We start from the raw sequence: 21,795 nt of genomic DNA, 5'->3' as shown, positions 1-21,795 counted from the left end.
TCTTCTTGTAAGGCACCTATTCAGCAAGATCTGTTATTGGGACGTTGTTAGAAGATGCTTTTTTTTTTTTAATCTGCAGATGCACCAGTCTTCTGGGATTTCAGAAGTTTTTATTAAGAATTAGTCATTCTAATCATGTTTTCACACACTATGAAAACTGTCAAAATAAAAATGTTAAAACAGATTTAAGATAAACATTTCCAAGTTTCACTAAATACTATTCAGCATTTTAAGGTAAGAAATAGTAGAAATTTCATTATGAAGATTTTTATTAAATTATAGTATATTACAGATTATATCTTCATAAGATTTTAATCTTTAGGGTAGTATGATATAAAAACCTACTTGGCCACATTACTTCTTGAGTTTCTTTTGGGCAGCCTTCTTCTTGACCATTTGTAATCGCTTCATGGCATTGAGTTGTGATTCTTGTGAAGTTGGACCTTTAAGGGATGCCGATGGAGAGGTGCTCGATTCAGAAGTGGTTTTGTTAGTGGTACTTCCACTAGGCCCTGATGTCCCACTATTTCCATTCCCACTGAGTTGGCTGCTGCTTCCTGGAACCAAACTACTTGGACTGGGAAGACCTACTTTGCTAACATTGTCACAACTAACTGAGCGACTAAGGCCAGTTTTGCCTAGAGTGAGAGGTGGAGGTGGTTTCAATGGTACAGTGGGTGAAGTGCTGTTATTGGAACCTATTTTGGAACCTATTCCCCCTTTGGATGTTGTTGCCAGACCAGTCAAACCCATGGGCTTCTGGTTAGCAGAAGAGGTAGCAGGTTTCCCGCTATTGTTTTGGGCTGCTGAACTCAATTTTGCTGTTGATGGACCAGCAGAAGTGGTTTTCGCTGCAAAAGCTGCCCATCCAATTAGGCCACTAGTTGCTGAAGAGGAAACATTGGTGCTAGAAGAATTTCCTGAAACAACCGTGGATGCCTAAAAAATATAAGATAAATATTAGAGGAAAGTATAATTAATACCTAATATTCTTAAATACATAAGAAGAATGGTTAAGACTTTTTATAAAACTAATGATCTTGGAAATTTAAATCATCAAAATTAAGTTCTGATAAACTGATATGACAAAGCACATAGAAGAAAACCTATCCATAGCTAACGGTGCTACCATTTCCAAAGCAGGAATTATGGTATGTCATATTCTTATTCTAATCATTTCAGAAAAAAAATTTCCTTTTTGAGGACTGCTTCTAGATTCAGCCACAAGCCACATCAGAAAATCAGATTTAATGCTTTAAGTTGTTTTTCATGCAAAAAGGTTATTATTTAGCTGTAAAACTTCTAATTCTTTAGACCTACTCCAAATGACTTGTGGATCAATTCAAAAACAGAATCCACTCTTAATGGACAAAAATGCTTACGCCCAGGATACTTAGATGTCTGAGATGAGATTCTGAACCTATTTAAAAGAAAAATTCCCCCTAAATTTTGAGCAAATACTTGTATATATACAGGTATACTGCATTAACTACATGAAATTGTACAACTGGTGATATACTAAAAACATTTCATAACTTTATTTTCCCAATTTGTCCATGTTTCCACTGAAACTATCACAAAGAGGTCCCTGTTTCAATATAAAGGATTTTTTATAAACTGCCTCAATAAGCTGTATAGTGACATTTTTGGTATGCCTGACTCACTCCCAGATTTATTCCTTAAAGGTGTAACACATATTACATTTCTCTAAGTAACTTCCTTGGACAGTCAAAAGCTAACAGAGTACCAATGTTACTACATAAATACTGTTCTTTTTCATACAAAACAATATTTTTCACATTAACATTTAGGGGAAAATGCACTTTGTTCAAATTGATTGTGAAATGAATTTTTCTATCTTATTTTCATGGGTCACGAAAGTGTTAAATATGTAAAAGATAAAAATCTTACAAATAGTATCTTACTTAATATGCTAGTTATCATGCTTAGAATACACCCAATTATATTTTAGAACTGAACTCTGAATGAGTTGATAAAAACGTTTTTAATTCTTACAAAGTAGTCTTCAATGTTGTCTGCACGAAACATTATAAACCAATGAGAAGAATACTGAAAATAGAGTGCTCTGAGGTCTTTAGAAGAGGAAGGTCCAGATTATTTTTCACATACTGTGAAAAATGATAGGATTTTTTACAGTTACATCATATAATGACTATCTCATAAGGTTATGCAAAGAAGATAAACTTTACATAAACTGCAAATTCCTAGAGAAATGCATATATTTAATGAGAAAAATTTAGTCAAGGTAGCAAAGGACACAGGTATAGTAAACTTAATTTTCAATTATAAAAGATGTTATTTTTTCCTTTTCTTTCTAATAAATATAAAACTGCCTGCCATTTGACTAAATGATCTTTCAACAAACTTTACAAAAGAAAACCCACCTGAAGTAATCAAAAAGACCAAAACTTATGAAGTACAAAGCAAGTTCCGTGTATACAACATTTTATTTTAATGGTTTGCTGTTACAGGTATTGCTTTTCAATTTATTGAATTTCATAGTAAACATTTATTCTATTTTATCATAAAAATATCAAACCTCTTAATCAGAACAAACATGACAGCCAAGGCCTTAATTTATTTGCTGCAAAATAATTTCACATTGAGTTTCCTAAAAATAAGCCTTGGTAGTAATAGGTTGGAGAAGGCGATGGTACCCCACTCCAATACTCTTGCCTGGAATATCCCATGGATAGAGGAGCCTGGTAGGCTGTAGTCCATGGGGTCGCAAAGAGTTGGACACGACTGAGCGACTTCACTTTCACTTTCATGCATTGGACAAGGAAATGGCAACCCACTCCAGTGTTCTTGCCTGGAGAATCCCAGGGACAGGGGAGCTTGGTGGGCTGCCGTCTATGGGGTCGCACAGAGTCGGACACAACTAAAGCAACTTAGCAGCAGCAGTAATAGGTTAGTATAAAAATCTATCTGAAAATAATTTAAGTATAGAATATAGCAACTCTAATTATTTTCAATAAATTATTCTTACTTCTACTCTAGCTCACCAAGTCTCTATGTGACAAACCAATAAGGGCTATCCCTTGGATATCAACTCTTCCTTGGTGGTGGTGAAGTTGCTCAGTCGTGTCCGACTCTTTGCAACCCCATGGACTGTAGCCTACCAGGCTCCTCCATCCATGGAATTTTCTAGGCAAGAGAACTGGAGTGGGTTGCCATTTCCTTCTCCAGAGGATCTTCCCTACCCAGGGATTGAACCCAGGTCTCCCACATTGCAGGCAGACGCTTTACCCTCTGAGCTACCAGCTAAATTAAATTAAAAATGATCTGCAAATAAAATTATCAGTACCTTTCTCAAGAGTACTTTTTATTTATATTGATCTTCACTACCTATAGCCAATTGAACAAGGCAGTATCTTTAGAATTTTCTGGGAGTAACCTTTGAGAATCTGGAGCTAACATTTTTTTCTTCCATCTTTAGTATTCTGCTTAAAATTAGAATGTGTAACTCAATAAAAGCATTCCTTTTGTTATAAAATTAGATTAGAAAAACATTGTATCCTATGATATCAAAATGCCAGGATAATAATAATAATGTAGCATGATGTCAACGAGGAAGACCAAGGAATGAGAAAGGTGATACTCTCGCTAGATAATCCAGCCCCTTAGTATAAAAGAGCGCCACTTCATGGGAAAATTCATAATAGAAAAAAATGAGAGAAAGCAAGAAAACTTCAATAGCCAATGAGTAGGGGGAAGAAAGCTCCCAAGTGATGGGAGGAGCAAAACTACTGCTACTGAGGACGAAGGCATTTAGAATTGAAACCAAATTCCTGACTGCAGAATATTGGCTGACTACATAGGAATGATAAAGAATGGTATCTTAGAATGCTCACAAATAGTTCCTAACCACGGTAAAAAGAGAAACAGCAGAGTTCAAGATAAGATAATTGCATAAATGTTCTCTTTCCACTTAATGTAAACAGTTTGTTGTTGTTTAGTCACTAAGTCGTGTCCAACTCTCTTGTGACCCCATGGCCACAGCCTGCAAGGCTCCTCTGTCCATGGGATTTCCCAGGTAAGAATACTGGACTGGGCTGCCATTTCCTTCTTCAGGGGATCTTCCAGACCCAGGGATGGAACCCGTGTCTCTTCACTGGCAGGCGGATTCTTTACTGCTGAGCCACCAGGGAAGCCAGCGTCAATAGTAATACAGTCTTAATTTCCAACATATGGCCATTTGGTCTACAAAGTTCCTGATTAATTTTTTCAAGTAACTATTACTAAGTCAACTAAACTTAAATCCAATCTTAGATAAAAATAGAATGTACTATACCTTGACTTCTGATCTCTTAAATGCTAGAAAAGTTGTCTCTGGTTTGAGTTTAGTTTCTGGTTTCTTAACCAATGGATCTTTAACAGCTGGAGCTACAGAAACAACTGTGGGGGCTGGTTTCTGTGGTGGTTTCTGAGTTTTCTGAGCCTGCAAAAATCAGTGTTAAGATTACATTAGCTACAAAATCTTAGTTAAATGTACAAAAAGACAATAAAACCTACCACAAGACTCCTCAATGAACTGTAATACAGATAAACATTTAACATTAAAAAATATAACATTGTGATGACATGGAAAATATAAACTCTTGGACAAATTATTTTATCATATCAATTAATGATTTTATAGATTTTATTAGTTTCTAAGCAGCAAAGATAACGTGAGTTTTAAAAATCATGCAGGCTGGAGTTAATTAAATATTTTAATAAAACAGTCCAAAATCATTAAAAAGAAAAAACCATATAAACATTTTCAGTTTTATTTTGACCAACAATTGATCTTTTTCCTTTATATTAGGTACTTTACTAAATTCTCTTGTACATGAATCATTTTTCAGTTTATTCTTTAATGTTTTCCAGCTAGATAATATTAACTATATAAACGGAATAGTGCGGTGTTCGAGAGGACAGCTTTTGGAATCAAACAGAACTAAAATTAAAGCCCAGCTCAACTACTTCCCTATCTATGTTACCTCAGGTAAAATATGTAAGTTTTCAGAAGTCTCATTTTTCATCTGCAAAATGTGGATAAAATCTTCTGTTCTAAAGGTGGGTTATGAGAATGCACTGTGATTATGTAAGAGTTTACACAGTGTCTGGTACATGTTAGTGCAGATAATAACAGTTACTACTCATTCATCATCATTATTTACAAATGGTAAGAAAACAAAGTTTTCTTACTGAATCCAGAAGAACTCTTCTCTACTAGGTAAGTAATGATGCTCCCAGCCATCCTACTGTTTTTGACAATCCTAATAAGGTCACGTAAGACTATACCAAAAACTTTATTAATGATGTGTTCCCATTTCTGGAAATTTGAATGTAGCTGTTTTATCTTTGTTTAGACTTTCTTCTGCTATGGTTTGCCATATAATATATTTTCACCCTTAAGTCTCAGTTCATCCCATTTTTTATATTACATATTTTCCACATGAAAGTATACCTACTTTCAGACATCACTTATAAAGCAACACTCAGATCAAGAATATTATAAAGAATGCTGGAAGATATCTATGGTAAAATATCTCTTACTACCAAGAAAGATTATCTTACCTTGTACTGCAAACCATGTTATGAAAATGTAGCCTTCAGAGTATCAGGAGTACATGGTATTCTAATCTTACACTTTCCTCCACCCACATCAGTAGATGAGGTTAGACTCTGAAGACCGACCCAACTTATATGTTTTAGTAGATGAAGATTCATTACTATGAAGCTCAGAAAGAACCTCTGCCCAGGAGACTATGCTTGGATCTTCTTCTGCTTCCTGGCTATTTCACCTACCCATCTTAGAACCTAAGAGATACTCAAAACCCTCTGCTCTTTGCTGGTAGTACTAGTTTAGGGAACTAGGATATTATCACTGATTCAGTATTGCTCAACAAAGCAACTCTAATTTTTTAATTGGGTGACTGACTCACATAGTGTAGAATGTATGAAATTCACCACTCAAGGCAATATGGCCAGTATGGTAACAATCAAAAATACCACATACTTCTGTTACTGCTGAGTAGGAATGTGTTAGCACCTCAGACTGAGAGCCATTGCAATAAGTCATGAGTGCTGGGGCAAATCCCATTGCCTGGTAGAAAGAAAACCACAGAACTAAAGAATAACTCTGGACCCTGCCACCCACTCTCACACCATTCTTATCTCTGTCTTCCCGTCTTCCTGTACTGCAGAACCTGCCATAGTTGAATAAATTAGTGCAAGGGGAAAGAGGATATAAGATGCTTTTTAAGGTATCTTTGAGATACCTTGGAGCAATAACCAATGCACACATGAGAACCTCACTGAAAGCTATTCAGTTTAGCATCCCTTCCATTTCCAAACCCCTTTCTCTCGCTAAAGCTTGTGTTTACTAGATCCCGATCTTCAGGTTCACTTCAGATCATGCCTTTTGGTACTTCTCCAGGTCCACTCTTGGTGCACTTAATCACGCTCTGACATTAGTCATTCAGCACTTGACTCTTAGACATACAGACTGAACTTACTGACTGCTGATTTCTGGCCCAAATCTATATATCCTCTATTAATAAAATGAAACAACAGAATGTGGAATGTGTCCAGTCCTGAGCTCTGCTCTGGTGCTCTGTGAGTGAATGAGACTTACTCTTAATACAAATTAATTAGGCATTTAATTTGCAAAGTTGATAAAGAATAAAATGTATCAGGATGAGGAGAAGCTGAGAAACAGGACATGTGGGACATGAAAGTTCACCACATACTCGGAATGAACCATTAGGTCTCGTGTGGCCACAGTATGTGGTATTTATGGTGAAGTGGTGGGAAGAGAAGGATACAAAGGTAGAGCTGGGTCAAAAAGAGAAGGTCCACAATCCACCCGAACAAGGATAACTTCCTTATATAGGTAATTGAGAGCCACTGGGCACACTTAAACAGATAAAGTTAGGTAATTATCGTAGAAGAATATTCTAATTGTAGTGTATAAAGTGGACTGAAGGGAATCAAGGAGCTAATGCAACAGCAAGAAATGAGCGATTTGTGGAACAGGGTAGTAAAGGTGAAATGGGCAGATCTGTGAAATACATATGAGTTAGAATTAACAAGTTTGGTAAACAAAGGGATGTGGATGTAAGAGAGGCATCAAGGATAATATTATCAGTTCCGGCAAATGAGGAAAAACTGAGTGGAGAAGAAAACAATTTTAATTTTAAAAATACTGCACTTGAAGTAACTGTAGGATATCTGGTCATCTGCCAAAATTCACTTCAGAAAGAGGGTAAGAACTATAAATATAGATTTGGTATGAGTTAACTCACAAAATAAAAGGGAGAAAAAACTTAGGAGAGAACAGTACTTACTTTATTAAGAGACTTAAAATAATAATAAATTTTGAAACTATGTTAAAGAAAGATCACTATCACAAGTTATTTATTTTGACTGGCAATTCTTAGTGACTACTTGCGCCAAAGTGCTAGAACGTACTATTCTGCTCACCCATAATTACTTGGGTTGAAGTCCTGGAGGGTAGTTTAAGTAATAAACTAAATAAAAATCAGACAGAGCAGAAAAAATACTGTACCATGTCACAGAAATTTCTTGTTACAAAGTATAAATACTACTGAAATTTTACTACTTTTCATAGGAATAAAAACATAATCTATTTCTGATTTTTTAGTGATTAAATTTTCATTTTATTTAACTAAGTACTTCTGACTTTAAAAAGATATATTTGGTCAGAAAAATTTATGTAGAAATTCACTTGGTTAACAATGTTAGAACTTTTCTATCAAAAGTCCTTAATCTTCTGGAGAAAGCTATAATTCAAAAAAAATATAGGCACTCCTATATTTACAGCAGCACCATTTACAATAACCAAGACATGGAAGCAACCTACATGTCCATCAGCAAAGGAATGGATCAGTCCATGGAATTCTCCAAGCCAGAATACTTGAGTGGGTAGCTGTTCCCTTCCCTGCTAGCTACCAGGGAAGTCCCGAAGTTATAGTATACACATACACAATGGACTATAGTCAGCCATAGAAAAGAACAAAATAATGACATTTGCAGCAATGTGGATGGACCTAGAGATTATCATATAAGAGAAGCAAGTCAGACACAGAAAGACAAGTAGCATATGATATCACTTATATGTGGGATCTAAAATATGACACAAATGACGTTATTTATAAAACAGAAACAGACTCATAAAGAACAGACTTGTGACTGCCAAAGGGGTGGGAGGGGTGAGGTAAGGATGGATTGGAAATTTGGACTTAGCAGACAAAAATTATTATGTATAGGATGGATAAACAACAAGGTCCTATTGTATAGCACAGGGGACTATATTCAATATACAGAATCACTTTGCTGTACATCAGCAACTAACATTATAAATCAACTGTACTTCAGTAAAAAAAAAAAGAAAAAAAAAAGAGTCCCTAATCAAAGGTAGGGGAATGCGGATGGGGGAAGTAAACAAGACCCTGAAGTAAATAACAACTTGATTTCTTTAAAAGGAAAATGATAACATTCATCCATCTACTTTTTAAATGAATAAAAGTTAGAAAACAAATCTAATATTAAACAGATGAAAATGTTTCAGTATGACATTAAAGGCAGTTATGTTTGTGAGCAGTAACCTGGGAAAGTACTTGAAAGAATAGGCTAAATGGTCACTTGAAGACAATGAGAAGGAAAGACAAGGAATAGAGAGAGAAACGCAGAAGGAACGACAGAGATGGCTCTGCACACAGCTTGTAAGTTTGGTGGTTTGCGCTCACTCAGGAATAGACATTTCCAATATTTCCTTACCAGACTCATCAAAGACTAAGGCTTTGTATCTCACGACTTCCCATAGTGCTTTGTAGTATTTTTAAATGTGCACAAATACACGGACACACCAGTAGGAAATAGTCCTAATTTGTGGGGCTCCAATTTTGTTCATTTATACTAGAACAAGCTAAAAGCTGAGCAGAGAAAAATACATATATATGGTCTGGTCCACTTAGGCACAGACACATAAACCACACATTTATACCATATAAACAAACATTAAAATAATCAGCTAATAAGATTTTTTTCAACAGCATAAATGTTCGGATTTTTATCTTCAACAACCACATATTAACAAAAAAATGGACAGAGATTGTTTAAAATAGAGAAAAATAATTCCTACCATTCTTTTCATTTGTCTGGTACACCGGGCACAGTACCACACAAGGCGAGGGTCATTCACTTCCTTGTCTGTCACCTGGGGCTTATGGCAATCTTGGTGGTAGAGATTATGGCATTCCTGACATTCTACTAATTGGTTACCGGATGCCACTGTCATTTGCCTAAGAAAATATATCATTAGATATGACACTTATTTGAATGCAACAATATAAAGCCACTCTAGGGTTCTTCTGGTGAAGCTTGATATCTTAAAGATATATCAGAAAAGCCAAACAGCAAACTAACAAACTCCAACGTGTAGCCTGCACAAACAATTCATTTCTCTTAAAGGTTACGCTCAACCAGTAAGAAATATATAAGGTGACTTAGACTACACTTGGCTATATTCTTCTTCTTAGCATTTTCCATTGTAATTTTTTTTTCCCCAAAAGGTAGTAGACCTTGGCTCATCCTCCAACAGTCTCATAACATCTTCTTTGTACCTCTATTAAATTCCTTTATATTTTTTGCCTACATATTGTTCTATCTTCTTCATTAATACATGAGTTGCCTAAAGGTAGAAAATGAACCTAATTATCTACAGTGCCTAGCACATTATTGCACAGACATGGGGTGCTCCATAAATAAATATCTTAATCAACAAAATAGAATGTTTTAATAAGTGTATCAAAAAGGTAAAAATTGCAACAGCAACAACCTCAGACTATCGTAACAAATCTTCTTATGGAGGATTACAATGACTAGTTTTTTCCCCCTTATTACTTTACCATTTATTTCTTTACATGAAAATGATAACCCTTACAATAGATTAAGGTTGAAATAAATGAATATATGTTAAAGCAATGAAGCTCTAACAAAATAATCCTATTCAGAAGTACATTAACTGATGCTCTATAATGTTCACAAAATTTTAGAGCTATGTATTCAGTCCCAGTGCACCAGAATTTAATATTTTCATGAAGCAAATAGCAGGAAAGGTGACAATCTCTTCTACTGTGCTAGGCAATGAAAGTCATTAACAACTAAAGACAGAGACCCTGGTATAAAAGAATTTAAAATCTAATTATTCTGATTTTTAAGATGAATCTTCTACTAAGCAGAATTATCTATTTTTATAATTATGCATCCATGTTTCAAAACAATACTCAGAATAACCTACATGATCCATTAATTTTATTTTCCTTATTCTTAGGAAAAGATTTAATGCTATTTTAGAAAATGGTATATAACCGTTTACTTTATAAATTCTATGAACACTTCAGGAAAAAAAAAAGCAATATAGTCTTCTTAAAAAGAAAGGTAGAAATAATTTATTCTGCCAAACAGTGCCTCACTAAAAATTAAAGCAGTGTTTTTACTCTAGAAGCCAAGAATGCAGAAAATGTTATTACCACATAACTGATTATAAAGATGCCTATTAGTAATATAAATTTTTGACAATTTATTAGACATTAAATTGCCACATGGGCAGTTTATCTCCTATCCACCTCCAAATAATGAAAACAGAATTTAAAAAACACCCAACAATTGGTCTATTATTTTTCTTTTTTAAATTGTTTGTTCTTGCCATATTTGTGGCAAGGTACAACTTACCTACAAACAACACAGGCCAATCCCATCTCCATGGCAAAATCATCAGCGCTGGTCTCCTCAAAGCTGGAAAGGTCAGCCATGGCTAAATCCTTGCTGGTTTGGACAGTGATGGGAGAGGACCGTGTCTCTGGTTTCTCCAGTCTAGGTTTCTTCGGGACATCAACTCCTTCAGTGATGTCTGATTTCATCTATAAAAAGTACCCAATCAAAAAGCAACACATTAAAATAAACTTTAAATCATTGAGAGATGTACAAGATAGTGTGCAATGACCAAGTCCATTCCACAGATACTTTCACATAGGGACAGAAGCACACACTAAAGACCTGCAGAGATGTATAAGAAATTCATACTCAGTTTGTTAAAAGGATCCAACAAGGTAAAAAGAAACAAATCACAACAGTTCAGCATGCATCTGTATTTCTCTTTGTACTCTCTTATTCATTAAAGAATCACGGAAGTTCAATGGATTTACTTACACTGCCCTCCTACCCCCATTGGATGCTTTGAATTGAGAAGCCACAGCACTAATAAGGATATTTTTAAGGTTATTTTAAAATATTTTAAATTATGAACTAATGATATTTATATTGAAAAGAAATGAATAATGAACTTCCACCAGTAACTTAGGCTTAACACATTGCCATATTTGTTTCAAAGCAAATTCTGGCTCCTTTCTTTAAAATATAGAGAGAATAATATAAAATAGGTTATAAAGAGCCAGTACTTAGAAAAAGTATGGAAACACAACCCCTTGAGGGCCGGTATTACTAAAGTTAAAAAAAAAATTTTTTTTACTAAGTTCTAAAATCCTAATAATTAACTATATGCAGAAATCATTCACAGTAGACAATACAAGAGTTTTCTGTAACCCTGTTAAAGCACATGCTTTTCTGTAAATTTCATGTCTATTGGTTTACATCTTTATTCTTTCCTTGACAACTTTTTTTTTTTCTCAACAACTGTTCCATCTAGAATATCTGAGTTACAGATTAAAGTTTACACATGAAATCAGTATATCTTCTAGGGCTCAAATATTTGTTGACAATGATTTCAATAAATGGTTCTAAAATGTTTCTAAATTTCAATTTAAAAAAATCCATAATAACAAAAATATATTTACTGAGTGATTATTATATACTTTTACCAATTATTATACACAAAAAGTAAGCATAAAACAACTGATTGACTGATTTACTAGAGTAAAGCAAAATCTTACTTTATCAGCAGGTCTCTTTTCACCTTCCTTTTTTACCTTCTCAGTTGTGAGGACCTTGCCATTATTATTGCCAGAAGGAAGACTAGATGATGTTTTGGGCTCTTGCTTAACAGAAACCGTTTTTGTGCTTGAAATTTTGGGTGGCTCCACATCCTGTATATGAAATTAAAAGATACCTATAAAGAAATATTCAGACTAGTATATTATTAAAAACAAAACCAGATCACAAATCTAAATTATCAGTTAAAAATAAAGACATCATATGTGCCAACATATTGTGTCTTTTTCTTCAGTAAGTTTCACTATAAGGTTTCACATTTGTGAACCATCATTACAATTAATATAATGAACATATTCATCATCTTGCCAAGTTTTTTGTTGCCCTCTATAATCACTCTGAGAGGCAGACATCCTAGAAAACTAAGCCACCCATTCTCAGGTAACCACTGATCCATCTTCTCTAACTGTATAGGTTGCATTTCCTAGAAATTTTCATAAGTGGAATCATGCAGGATATATTCTTTTTTTTCTGGCTGTTTTCACTCAGTATATTTATTTTGAGATTCATGAATGTCACTGAGTGTAACAAAAGTTCCCTCCTTTTGTTGCTGAATAGTACTCCATTAAACAAATATACCATGATTTGTTTATTCATTTACCTACTGCCGGACTACTGGGTTGATTCCAGTTTGAGGCTATTACAAATAAGGATGTTATGAACATTCACGTACAAATCCTTACATGGACACATACTTTAATTTCTCTAGAATAAATGTCTAGGAGTGGGATGTCTGGATTGTATGGTAGGTTTATGCTTAACTTTTTAAGAAACTGGCAAACCATGTTCCAAAGTGGTATACTATTTCATATTTTCATCAGGAGTACCTGTGAGTCCCAGTTCCTATCTTCAAATCCTATCTTCAAATCCTCACCAATACTTGGTATGGCTAATCTTTTTAATTTTAGACATTTAATAGATATGTAAGGCATATCATTGTAGATTTAATTTACATTTCTCTAATGGCTAAAATGTAAGGGCAGGAGACGTTTTAGTTGCAACCAACTTCTCAGGTACTTTAACAAATGCACTTCTTTCTGTTTTAGACTCTCAAAATACTGCTTCTTGGGGCTTCCCTGGTGGTCCAGTGATTATGAATCCACCTGCCAATGCAGGGTACATGGGTTCAATCCCTGGTTCGGAAGACCCCATATGCCAGGGAGCAACTAAGCCTTTGCGCCACAACCACTGAGCCCGCACTCTAGAGCCCATGAGCTGCAACTACTGAGCCCAGGCACTGCAACTACTGAAGCCCTGCGCCCTAGAGGCTGTGCTCTGCAACAAGAGAAGATGCTGCAGTGAGAAGCTGATGCACAGCCACGAAGAGCAGCCCCTACTTGCCACACTCAGAGAAAGCCAGAGAGCAGCAGTGAAGACCCAGTGCGGCCAAAAGTAAAATAAGTGAACAAATTTTTAGAAAAATACTGCTTCTTTAGTAATAATAGGAATTTCCTATTTGGACAATGTCAATACTCGGAGCAGAACAAATTTGTTAGTGCATTTTGTTGAGCTTTATTAATTTGGTTGGCTTGAGCTCACTGAACCTCCAGAATGAGAATGGTAAAATAAAGGACGTCACAATGGCTCTACCATTCAAAGGACAATAAAAAGGTCTGAGAGTACAAGAGCTTATTTTGAAAGAAGGCTGGGAGGAAAACATCACTGCTTACTTGGGCACTGAGTCTGGGACTCGGCCCTGTCTTGAGTTTGAGATTCTGGATTAGACTCAGCTACTCAGGTAGTTTGGTCTTCTCCTTATCAGTTTGGTATCTAGGTGTTCACAGACCTCGGTGACTCGAAGTTTCAAGGCTAGAGTTTTAGAAAGGTTTGAAAGAATGTCTTAAGTATGTATTAAAGAATATAGTAAGAGCTGTCATTCACTAAGAGCTTATTATATACCAGGCAAACACTACACTAGGTGACCAATGTACTTTTTTTCTTTTAATGTTCATTACTTTGCAAGGTAGTTCTCATTATCCCCGTTTTACTAACAGAGAAACAGATGCTGGGTGAAATGAAGTTACTACGTACCTCAGTTTCCTTACTGTAAAATAAAAATAAATAATACCTATCTCAAAGGATCATTATCACAATTAAAATTAATTATACATCTATATCACTGAGAAAAGTACCTAGGACACAGTAAATGTTCAAGATATGTTACCTGTCATCACACTAGTAAGAGGTAAGCTGGGATCTAAATCAGATTTGTCTGGTTCCAAAATGTATATTCTTTTCACAGAAAGCTGCTTGGCCACTTTAGTTGCCATGGGAGTGACATAGTTCTCACAGTTTATCCATACCTCCTTTTTCCCTTAAATTATCCTATCTATATGTAATTCACTTCATTGTAGAATTCCTGCCCTTTTATTTTTTGCCCCTAAAACATTAGAGAATAATTACAAGCTATGGTTTCATTCAGCAGATTAAAAAAATTCTCTTCCTAAAGAATTAAAATTATAGCACGTCAGTGGGTTTCTATACACAGAGAATAGGAGCAACAAAATGCGCTCCACTCTCAGCTAACTCTTCTATGTAGTGGCGTAGCTCTCTGAAAGCGTGAGAAAGAAAAGAGCACTATAAAGTTCTTCATGCCATAAGGGAAGATTATCTGGCAGACTGTTTTGAGATGGTCTGAACATTAAAGACTTTACAGAACTCCCTCCAAGCCTCTAATTCAGTTATATACCTTTTGAGATGGACGGTAACTTGAATCAATGCCCCGAGCCAGAGATTCATCAAGTAGTGTTTTTAGCTTTTCAGCAGAATCCTTACTCTTTGAATGTAAGAAGCCTAATGCTTTCAAAAAAATGGGATCAAGTTCCAAGTTCACTGCAGCAGCCATCCCAAACACCTGAAGGGAAAAAAAAAAAAAGAAGGTAATTTACAGACAATGGGCAATTACCTGTCAAAATTTATCTGTCTCGTTCTGTTTAGATGTATTACTGTGTACCTGATACAAAATTCAAACTGTCTAAAAGGTTATTACAGATAAATTTCCTTCTTATGCCTAATTGGAATTATCTAGTTCTCTTCTCCTAAAGTGAGAGTATTATCAGCTATCAGATAAGCTCCTCCTCTCCGAAGAGCCTCTTCCTTTTACCGTTTTCAAATAATAAACTCACAATTTAGAACAGAGAAACTTGATGTGTTTAGGTCAAGCTTATGGTATATCAAAATTTCTGCTCTCAAACCTTATTTATACACCCCGCCCCCCCCCCCACACACATAGATTGGGGGAAGTGTGTCACAGGAGGACAATAGTTAGAGCATACATTAAGCAATAAGCTACAAAAGTCAGTGCTGAAATTTTAACCTCAGTTATCTTTTTTTGCCTCCTTAGTCCTCAGCCCCAATCTTGAATGCCTCAGAAAATATACTTATGATAATTTTATTGCATCACATTTAGCTTGGTATCCCATGCATTAACCTATTTTTAAAAAGCAAAGTCTCTGACAAATGGTGCCAACATACACACACACACACACACACACACACACACACACACATATATATATGTATATACAGCCTATGATATTCTCTGTGCCCTAAGGAGCTTAAAAAATAGTGAAGATATACATCAAAGGCTTATGAAATTCTAAAACATTAAAAAGTTTTATTTGCAGTTAATACCAATGCTATTATGTTGTTTTATTTCTGGTGTCACTTTTTAAAATACTTGTCCTGGCAAGGAATTATTAAAATAAAAATGTATACTTTGTATTCAACATTCTAGAGCTTGAAACTGTCTTCTCTCCTTGAGGTTAATATTGTAATAATGCCACACACTTGTACTTGCTAGAGTTAGGGATCTGTCAGCAATTCCACAGAAATCTCTCATTTTCAGGGATTTATAAAGCCATTAAAACTTGCTGTAGGTTTAATCTTGGCATATGAAAGACCACCCTGAAAATGGATTTTGTTTGTTCCTTCCCTATCAACCTTCCTCCTAATACTTCTTCAGCTTTTATAGAAAACACATATACACACACTCTGAATGGCTTTTTTTTTTTTTAAAGAAGGTATAAGATACCCATTTGATGGCCACAAAATTCTTGTCAAATTCTGTGCTCTACTCAATCACCCATGAGCAGGGGTCCAAAGCTCAATATTAAAAGAAAAATAATCTACCTCAAACAGTTGTATGGGTAATAATTTAATAACAATTGAGAAGCAACCTCTGTTACTTCTTAAGATTGTATTATTACATACATTACCCATATATAATGATAAATACAGAAAGGTGTATTTTTTTTTAATTATTCAAGAGGTTGGTCACCATAAACATTCTTGGGAGAAAAGAGTTCCTCATTAAAATGTCCACAATGAAAAGGAGTAAAGTTGTCACTCCTCCTGAGTACACAAGGAAACACAGCCTCGACTTTCTACTGACTTAAGTTTTTATAGCTCAAGAGCATAATAGTTTACTTATCCAGAGCAGTCTGTATTTTGAGGTGCTGAAAGGACTGAAACTTAGAAGAATCCTTTTAATATACTAGAAAAACCATTACTTCAAATTTCTATACTGAAAATTAGAAGCAAAGTATTTACTGTTGTATATTTCTATAGTCACAGATAGAAAAAGGTTCCTATTCCAGATTAGGTAACAAGAGTCAGCACCTCGTCTTTTACATCTCCTCCACTGGCAGGTGAATTCTTGACTACCAGCACCACTTGGGAAGTCCATATAACTGGTAGCAATTACATACATAAAGAAGTGTACTTACTTTTTTACTCATGGAATAAATGATGAGAAAAGTTTGGAGACCAATGGGTTAGCCTTTCTAGCAATTTCCAATTTCCCTTTTCCTATTATATATACATAATGGTTACTTTTGGGTACAAACTAACCTCCCCCTTGAAAATCCCTCCAGTAATCATTTAGCTCAGGGCTTCCCAGGTGGCGCCAGTGGTAAAGAAATTGCCTGCCAATTCAGAAGACATAAAATGGGTTCGATCGCTGGGTTGAGAAGATCCCCTGGAGGAAGGCATGGCAACCCACTCCAGTATTCTTGCCTGGAGAATCGCCCGGACAAAGGAGCCTAGCAGGCTATGGTCCGTGGGGTTGCAAACAGTAGGACAATGAAGTCAGACAATGAAGCAGGCATGCACGCACTCATTCAGCTCAGTCCTTCCCCCCTCCACACTAATTTCATTGCTAGCTCCCCAGCATCTTCTAGCCCCTACTTATTACCAACATATTCCCCTAGCTTTTTCCATAGTTTTCTCAAGCACTCCTTTTATTGCTTTACCTTGACTATCCGCTCTCCCCCGCCCCCGCATACACACAGACATCACCTGTTTACAGCCTTCCCCAAGTAGGGAGTTGTTCCTATTCAAAGACCAAACAGAGGTCTACAGAGACCTTACTCATATTGCTGTTTGAGGGAGAATACTCCCCAACCATCATTGATCAACATCGTCTCTTGAAACCACACCTGCATGTTCACTGCTGCTAATGGACAGAACATTTGCGCCAGGTTCATCTTCTTCCTCTCCCCCTTGCCATTATCTCTGGTAATTTTAGCATCTATACTGGTGTTCTCCAAATTCCTGTGCTAGGTTTATTCAGATCTTCAAAGAGCTTCATCTTCAGCTACTGAAACCTAGACCTCACAACTCTTCTCTTTGACTACAGTCAATTCTCCTTTTGAACTACAATCTTCCACCACTCTATCAATCTCCTCTACTGCTTTGACCCAGGAGCCTCTTCAGGGTACCAAGTCAATTTTTCTTTCTTTTAAAAATGTCTTTATCCCATCCATCTGTACTTTGAATTTATAGAGGCCTCCACTTTGTTTCCTCTGCTTCCTCTTTATTAGCACCTTCTCGACCCAACTTCTGTTCCCCATCCAACAGAAAAAACAGGAGTTGGGCCTAAAATAAAAGACCCATCGTTATATGTTTTATCCTTTATTCTTTTGCTTTCTACTTTACTTTCCCTCCCCAGTCTATTGCTTTCTCCAGTTTCTATTACTCCTCCTTCTTTCTGGCAAATACACATTAGTAATCCTCTGTATGTGGATTTTGAGTAGTGTGATGAAATCACACGCCAGCTTGGCCCATCCCGCGTGGGACGTGAATTATCCCTTTGTCCAGTGAATCCCATCTGTTAGTCACTAGCCAGCTGGGTTACCAGATTGGCTGCCAGGGTACTGCAGTGCTTGTGTTCATGTTACCTTATTACTACTTATTTAATAGCCCCAAAAAGCCACAGTAGTAATGCATGCGATTCAGATATGCCAGAGAAACTGCAAAGGGCATCCTCTAAGTGAAAAGGTGGATGTTTTCAACTTAATAAGAAAAAGGTTACATGCTCATATAATGAGGTTGCTAAAATCTATGGTAAGAACAGTCTTCTATCCGTGAAACTGAAGAAGGAAAAAGAAATTTGAGCTAGTTTTGCTACTGTACCTCAAGCTGTGAGAGTTACAGCCATGGCACATAAGTGCTTAGTTAGATTGGAAAAGGCATTAAATTCGTGGGTGGACATGAACAGAACATGTGTTCAAACTGACAGAAATGTGTTGGGCCAGAAAGCATTGAGCATCTACAAAAACTTCAGCAAGGGATCCCCTGAAATGAGTGACGCCAGCCACTTACTGCAAGTAAGAGATGGTTACATAGATTTGGATTTAGACTGAAAAATATATAAATTACTGGAGAGGCTATGTCTGCCAATGAAGAAGCCACTGTCACATTTCAGGCAGAGTTAAAGAAGCTGAAGGGAGAGACTACGTTCACATAACTTTTATTGTGGTATGTTGTTATAATCGTTCTATTTTATTACCAGTTGTTGTTAATCTCTTACTGTGCCTAATTTATTAATAAAACTTTATCACAGGTAGCCTGGAGAATCCCAGGGACAGAGGAGCCTGGTGGGCTGCCGTCTATGGGGTCACACAGAGTCGGACATGACTGAAGTGACTTAGCAGTAGCAGCAGTATGCAGGAAAAAAATGGTGTATATATAGGGTGTGGTACTATCCATAGTTTTAGGCATCCACTGGAGATCTTGTAACATATCCTACATGGATAAGAAAGGACTACTGAATAGTGAAAGAAATTCCTTTTTCTTCTATGGTCCTAAAGAGGTCAGCAACTGTGGGGTAAATCTGTCACTCAGTAACGCTGGCCAAGAGAATTCACTGTCTCTTTCAAAAACCTTTCTTCTCCATGAGAAATACTCAGCTCTTCTGGTTTTCCTTTTCTATCTTGGGCTCTTCTTTCTGTGAGTTATCTTTTCAACTCCATTGATCTTGGTATTGCTGAAGTAATTGTGTCCTCGTCTATTTTCTTTAGTTCTGCTACCAGTTTCCTATTTTGTAATCTTTATATATCATGTTTTCAACTAGCATCTGTAGAGAGATGATTTCATATGTTTACTCCCAGTCCATCTCTCTTAAGCTTAAACCCATATTTCCAACTGCTTAATAGACATATCTAACTGGTTGCCCTAATGGTATCTCAAGTTCAGCTATGATTGAATTTGAAATTATGAATACCTTCCCCCCAAATTTCCCTGTCCTGCACTGTCAATAAATGACACACTCTCCATTAATCAGGTCTGAGGCCTAAACCTTTGCTCACTGAATCCTTCCCAATTCCTTACTCTGAACAATCAGCAGGCCTTTCCTGTGAATTCTAAGTCTGCAACATTTCTCACATCTGTTGCTGTTTTTCATTTCAAGGCTATTACTCAGATTCAGGTTTTCACTTGCTTTTTGTACTACAGCAAAAATCTAGTTATTCTCCTTGACATCAAGACAGTTGCTATATTAATGTTCCTGCAACACATTTTCCTTCTTTCTTCTTTGAAAATTAAGGCAAGCCACTGCCTTTAAAATAAAGCCTAATTTCTTGGCCTACCATTTAAAAAGATTCAGTAACTGGCACAAAAACTTTAATTCTTCATCCCTAGATCTTCAGTAGGGCAGAGTCATTAGCTGGGCTTGCTACTTATACTCAATTTGTCTGTCTGAGAAGCATTTTACCTTTTTTTATATTTCCAAATCCTATCAAGACCTGGTTCAAATACTACTTCTCATGAGGACTTGACTCATAGCTAGTGTGTTCTGCTCTACTTCCTGGACTACTAATCCTGCTCTCCAAGGATATCTAGCAGTGCATTCTCATGGTACGGGAGTTTTCTACCTTCAACCACATTTTTCAATTTTTTTGGACATTTGTTATATTCTCTATAAAACTCTCAGTACTTTAAGGGAGGAAGCTATCTTTTTTGCCTGTGTGTGTTTGTGTGCTAGGTGGCTTCAGTGGGGGCCAACTCTATGCAAACCTATGGACTGTAGCCTGTCAGGCTCCTCTGTCCATGGGATTCTCCAAGCAAGAATACTGGAGTTGATTGCTGTGCTCTCTTCCTATCTTTTTTGCCTACCATTTTGCTATTTTGCAAAGTACCACAATATAATGGCCATAGAATTATTAGAGATCAAAGTATAATGATCTTTTCTCTGCTTCTACACAGTTCTAAATATTTCCAAAGTCCCTTAACAAAAAGCGACAAAAAAAGAAACTCAGACCCATCCCCACTGGCTCGCCCTGCCCTCAAACCCTAAAACATCAAAAAGGGAAAGGCAGTACAAAACAAAAACACCTCTTTCAAGACTGGGGACTTGTACAGTGTTCCTATCTGCAACAGTCTCTTGCCAATCCTTCATCTGGTTTAAATTTTTTAATCTCACTAGGCTGTAAACTCCATGCAAGCAGGGACTTGTTTTCGTCACTGTTATATACCTAGTGTTTGGAACTTAACAGACTCTCACAACTATTTGTTGAGTCATTGAACTAGGTTTTGTTTAAATGTCACTTTTGAGGGCTTCTGTGATTTCTCCAAACTAAGTTGGGCATTCATATATTAATATATGCTTTCCTCTAGATCCCATTTCCCACTCAACACGCCGATCATAAAAGAAATGCAAAGTTGATCTTCATGTGAACGAGATGCAGGAAACTGACCTTATTCACACAGAGTGCAGTATTAGGGTTGTCATCACAGAACGGCTCTGGATAGCTCTGCCTTTTCATCTTTGCAAGCTCTTGTAACCCATCCCTTTAAAGATGCTGCCCTTTTTATTCCTTCACCGAGTTCTTGGCCCTAGGTTACACTGATATCTTAGGCACACGTCCGGAAACACAGGTGAGGTGGAAAGACCTTGACTCCAAACCAATCAAGTGACAGAGAATCTAAAAAGTGACCACAGACGCGCAGAACAAGAATGCCAATATTTTGACCAATGTCGTGACACATCCAAGGCCTAGCACAGGGCAAGGTCTTTGACAAGTGAGAGGCAGACAGAAGGAGCTGTACAGAGAAGTCGCCAAAACCTGCCAAGGAAGGTCCGAGAAAGGGTTCCAAGGACCTAGTCCCTGGGGCTTCCTCTCCGTGGAAGCCCGACCCTCACTGTAAGGAGAAAGCGGTCAGCCTGGGCACTCTACCGCCTGCAGACTGCGAGGCGTCCCCACAGGGAGCGAGAAAACTCCAAGACCCCACGGAACCACTCTCCCACCTCGCCCCTCGCGGAGGTCTCAAGCCCCTGAGAGTCGGCTGAGAGCCGGGCAGCCGGTCACTACTCACTATTCACCGCTCCGCCCAGCTGCTCCGTCCGTTGCCGGCGGCCTGGCGAACCGGTGCCAACACCACCAGCCCGCTCCGAGAGCGGAAAAACAAAGGTTCCCGCAGGAGGCTCGGCCGGGGAACGCTTTGACTGTGCGACGGTAGGAAGTGACGTGAGCC

At 36.9% G+C, this 21,795-nt stretch overlaps 1 protein-coding gene across 3 annotated transcripts; it reads right to left on the bottom strand.

The window, feature by feature from the left end:
* Window positions 252–21,788, bottom strand: INTS12 (integrator complex subunit 12). Of its 3 annotated transcripts, none has more exons than XM_005681340.3 (7): window positions 21,637–21,788; window positions 14,732–14,896; window positions 11,985–12,137; window positions 10,768–10,955; window positions 9,176–9,335; window positions 4,316–4,462; window positions 252–939 (listed from the first exon to the last, which is right to left on the bottom strand). In XM_005681340.3, exons 2-7 carry the CDS (start codon window positions 14,885–14,887, stop codon window positions 355–357), a joined length of 1,389 nt encoding a protein of 462 aa, XP_005681397.1. In that variant the 5' UTR covers window positions 14,888–14,896; window positions 21,637–21,788; the 3' UTR covers window positions 252–354. The 3 variants fall into 3 exon arrangements, with proteins under 3 accessions (XP_005681397.1, XP_005681398.1, XP_013819935.1); XM_005681341.3 differs by having other exon boundaries at window positions 21,569–21,767; XM_013964481.2 differs by lacking the exon at window positions 21,637–21,788 and adding an exon at window positions 21,018–21,231.

Source organism: Capra hircus, chromosome 6 (assembly GCF_001704415.2).
Source record: "Capra hircus breed San Clemente chromosome 6, ASM170441v1, whole genome shotgun sequence".
Lineage (NCBI taxonomy): Eukaryota > Metazoa > Chordata > Mammalia > Artiodactyla > Bovidae > Capra > Capra hircus.
The sequence above is the reverse complement of the archived record's forward strand: the minus strand, read 5'-3'. Positions and strand labels throughout refer to the sequence as shown.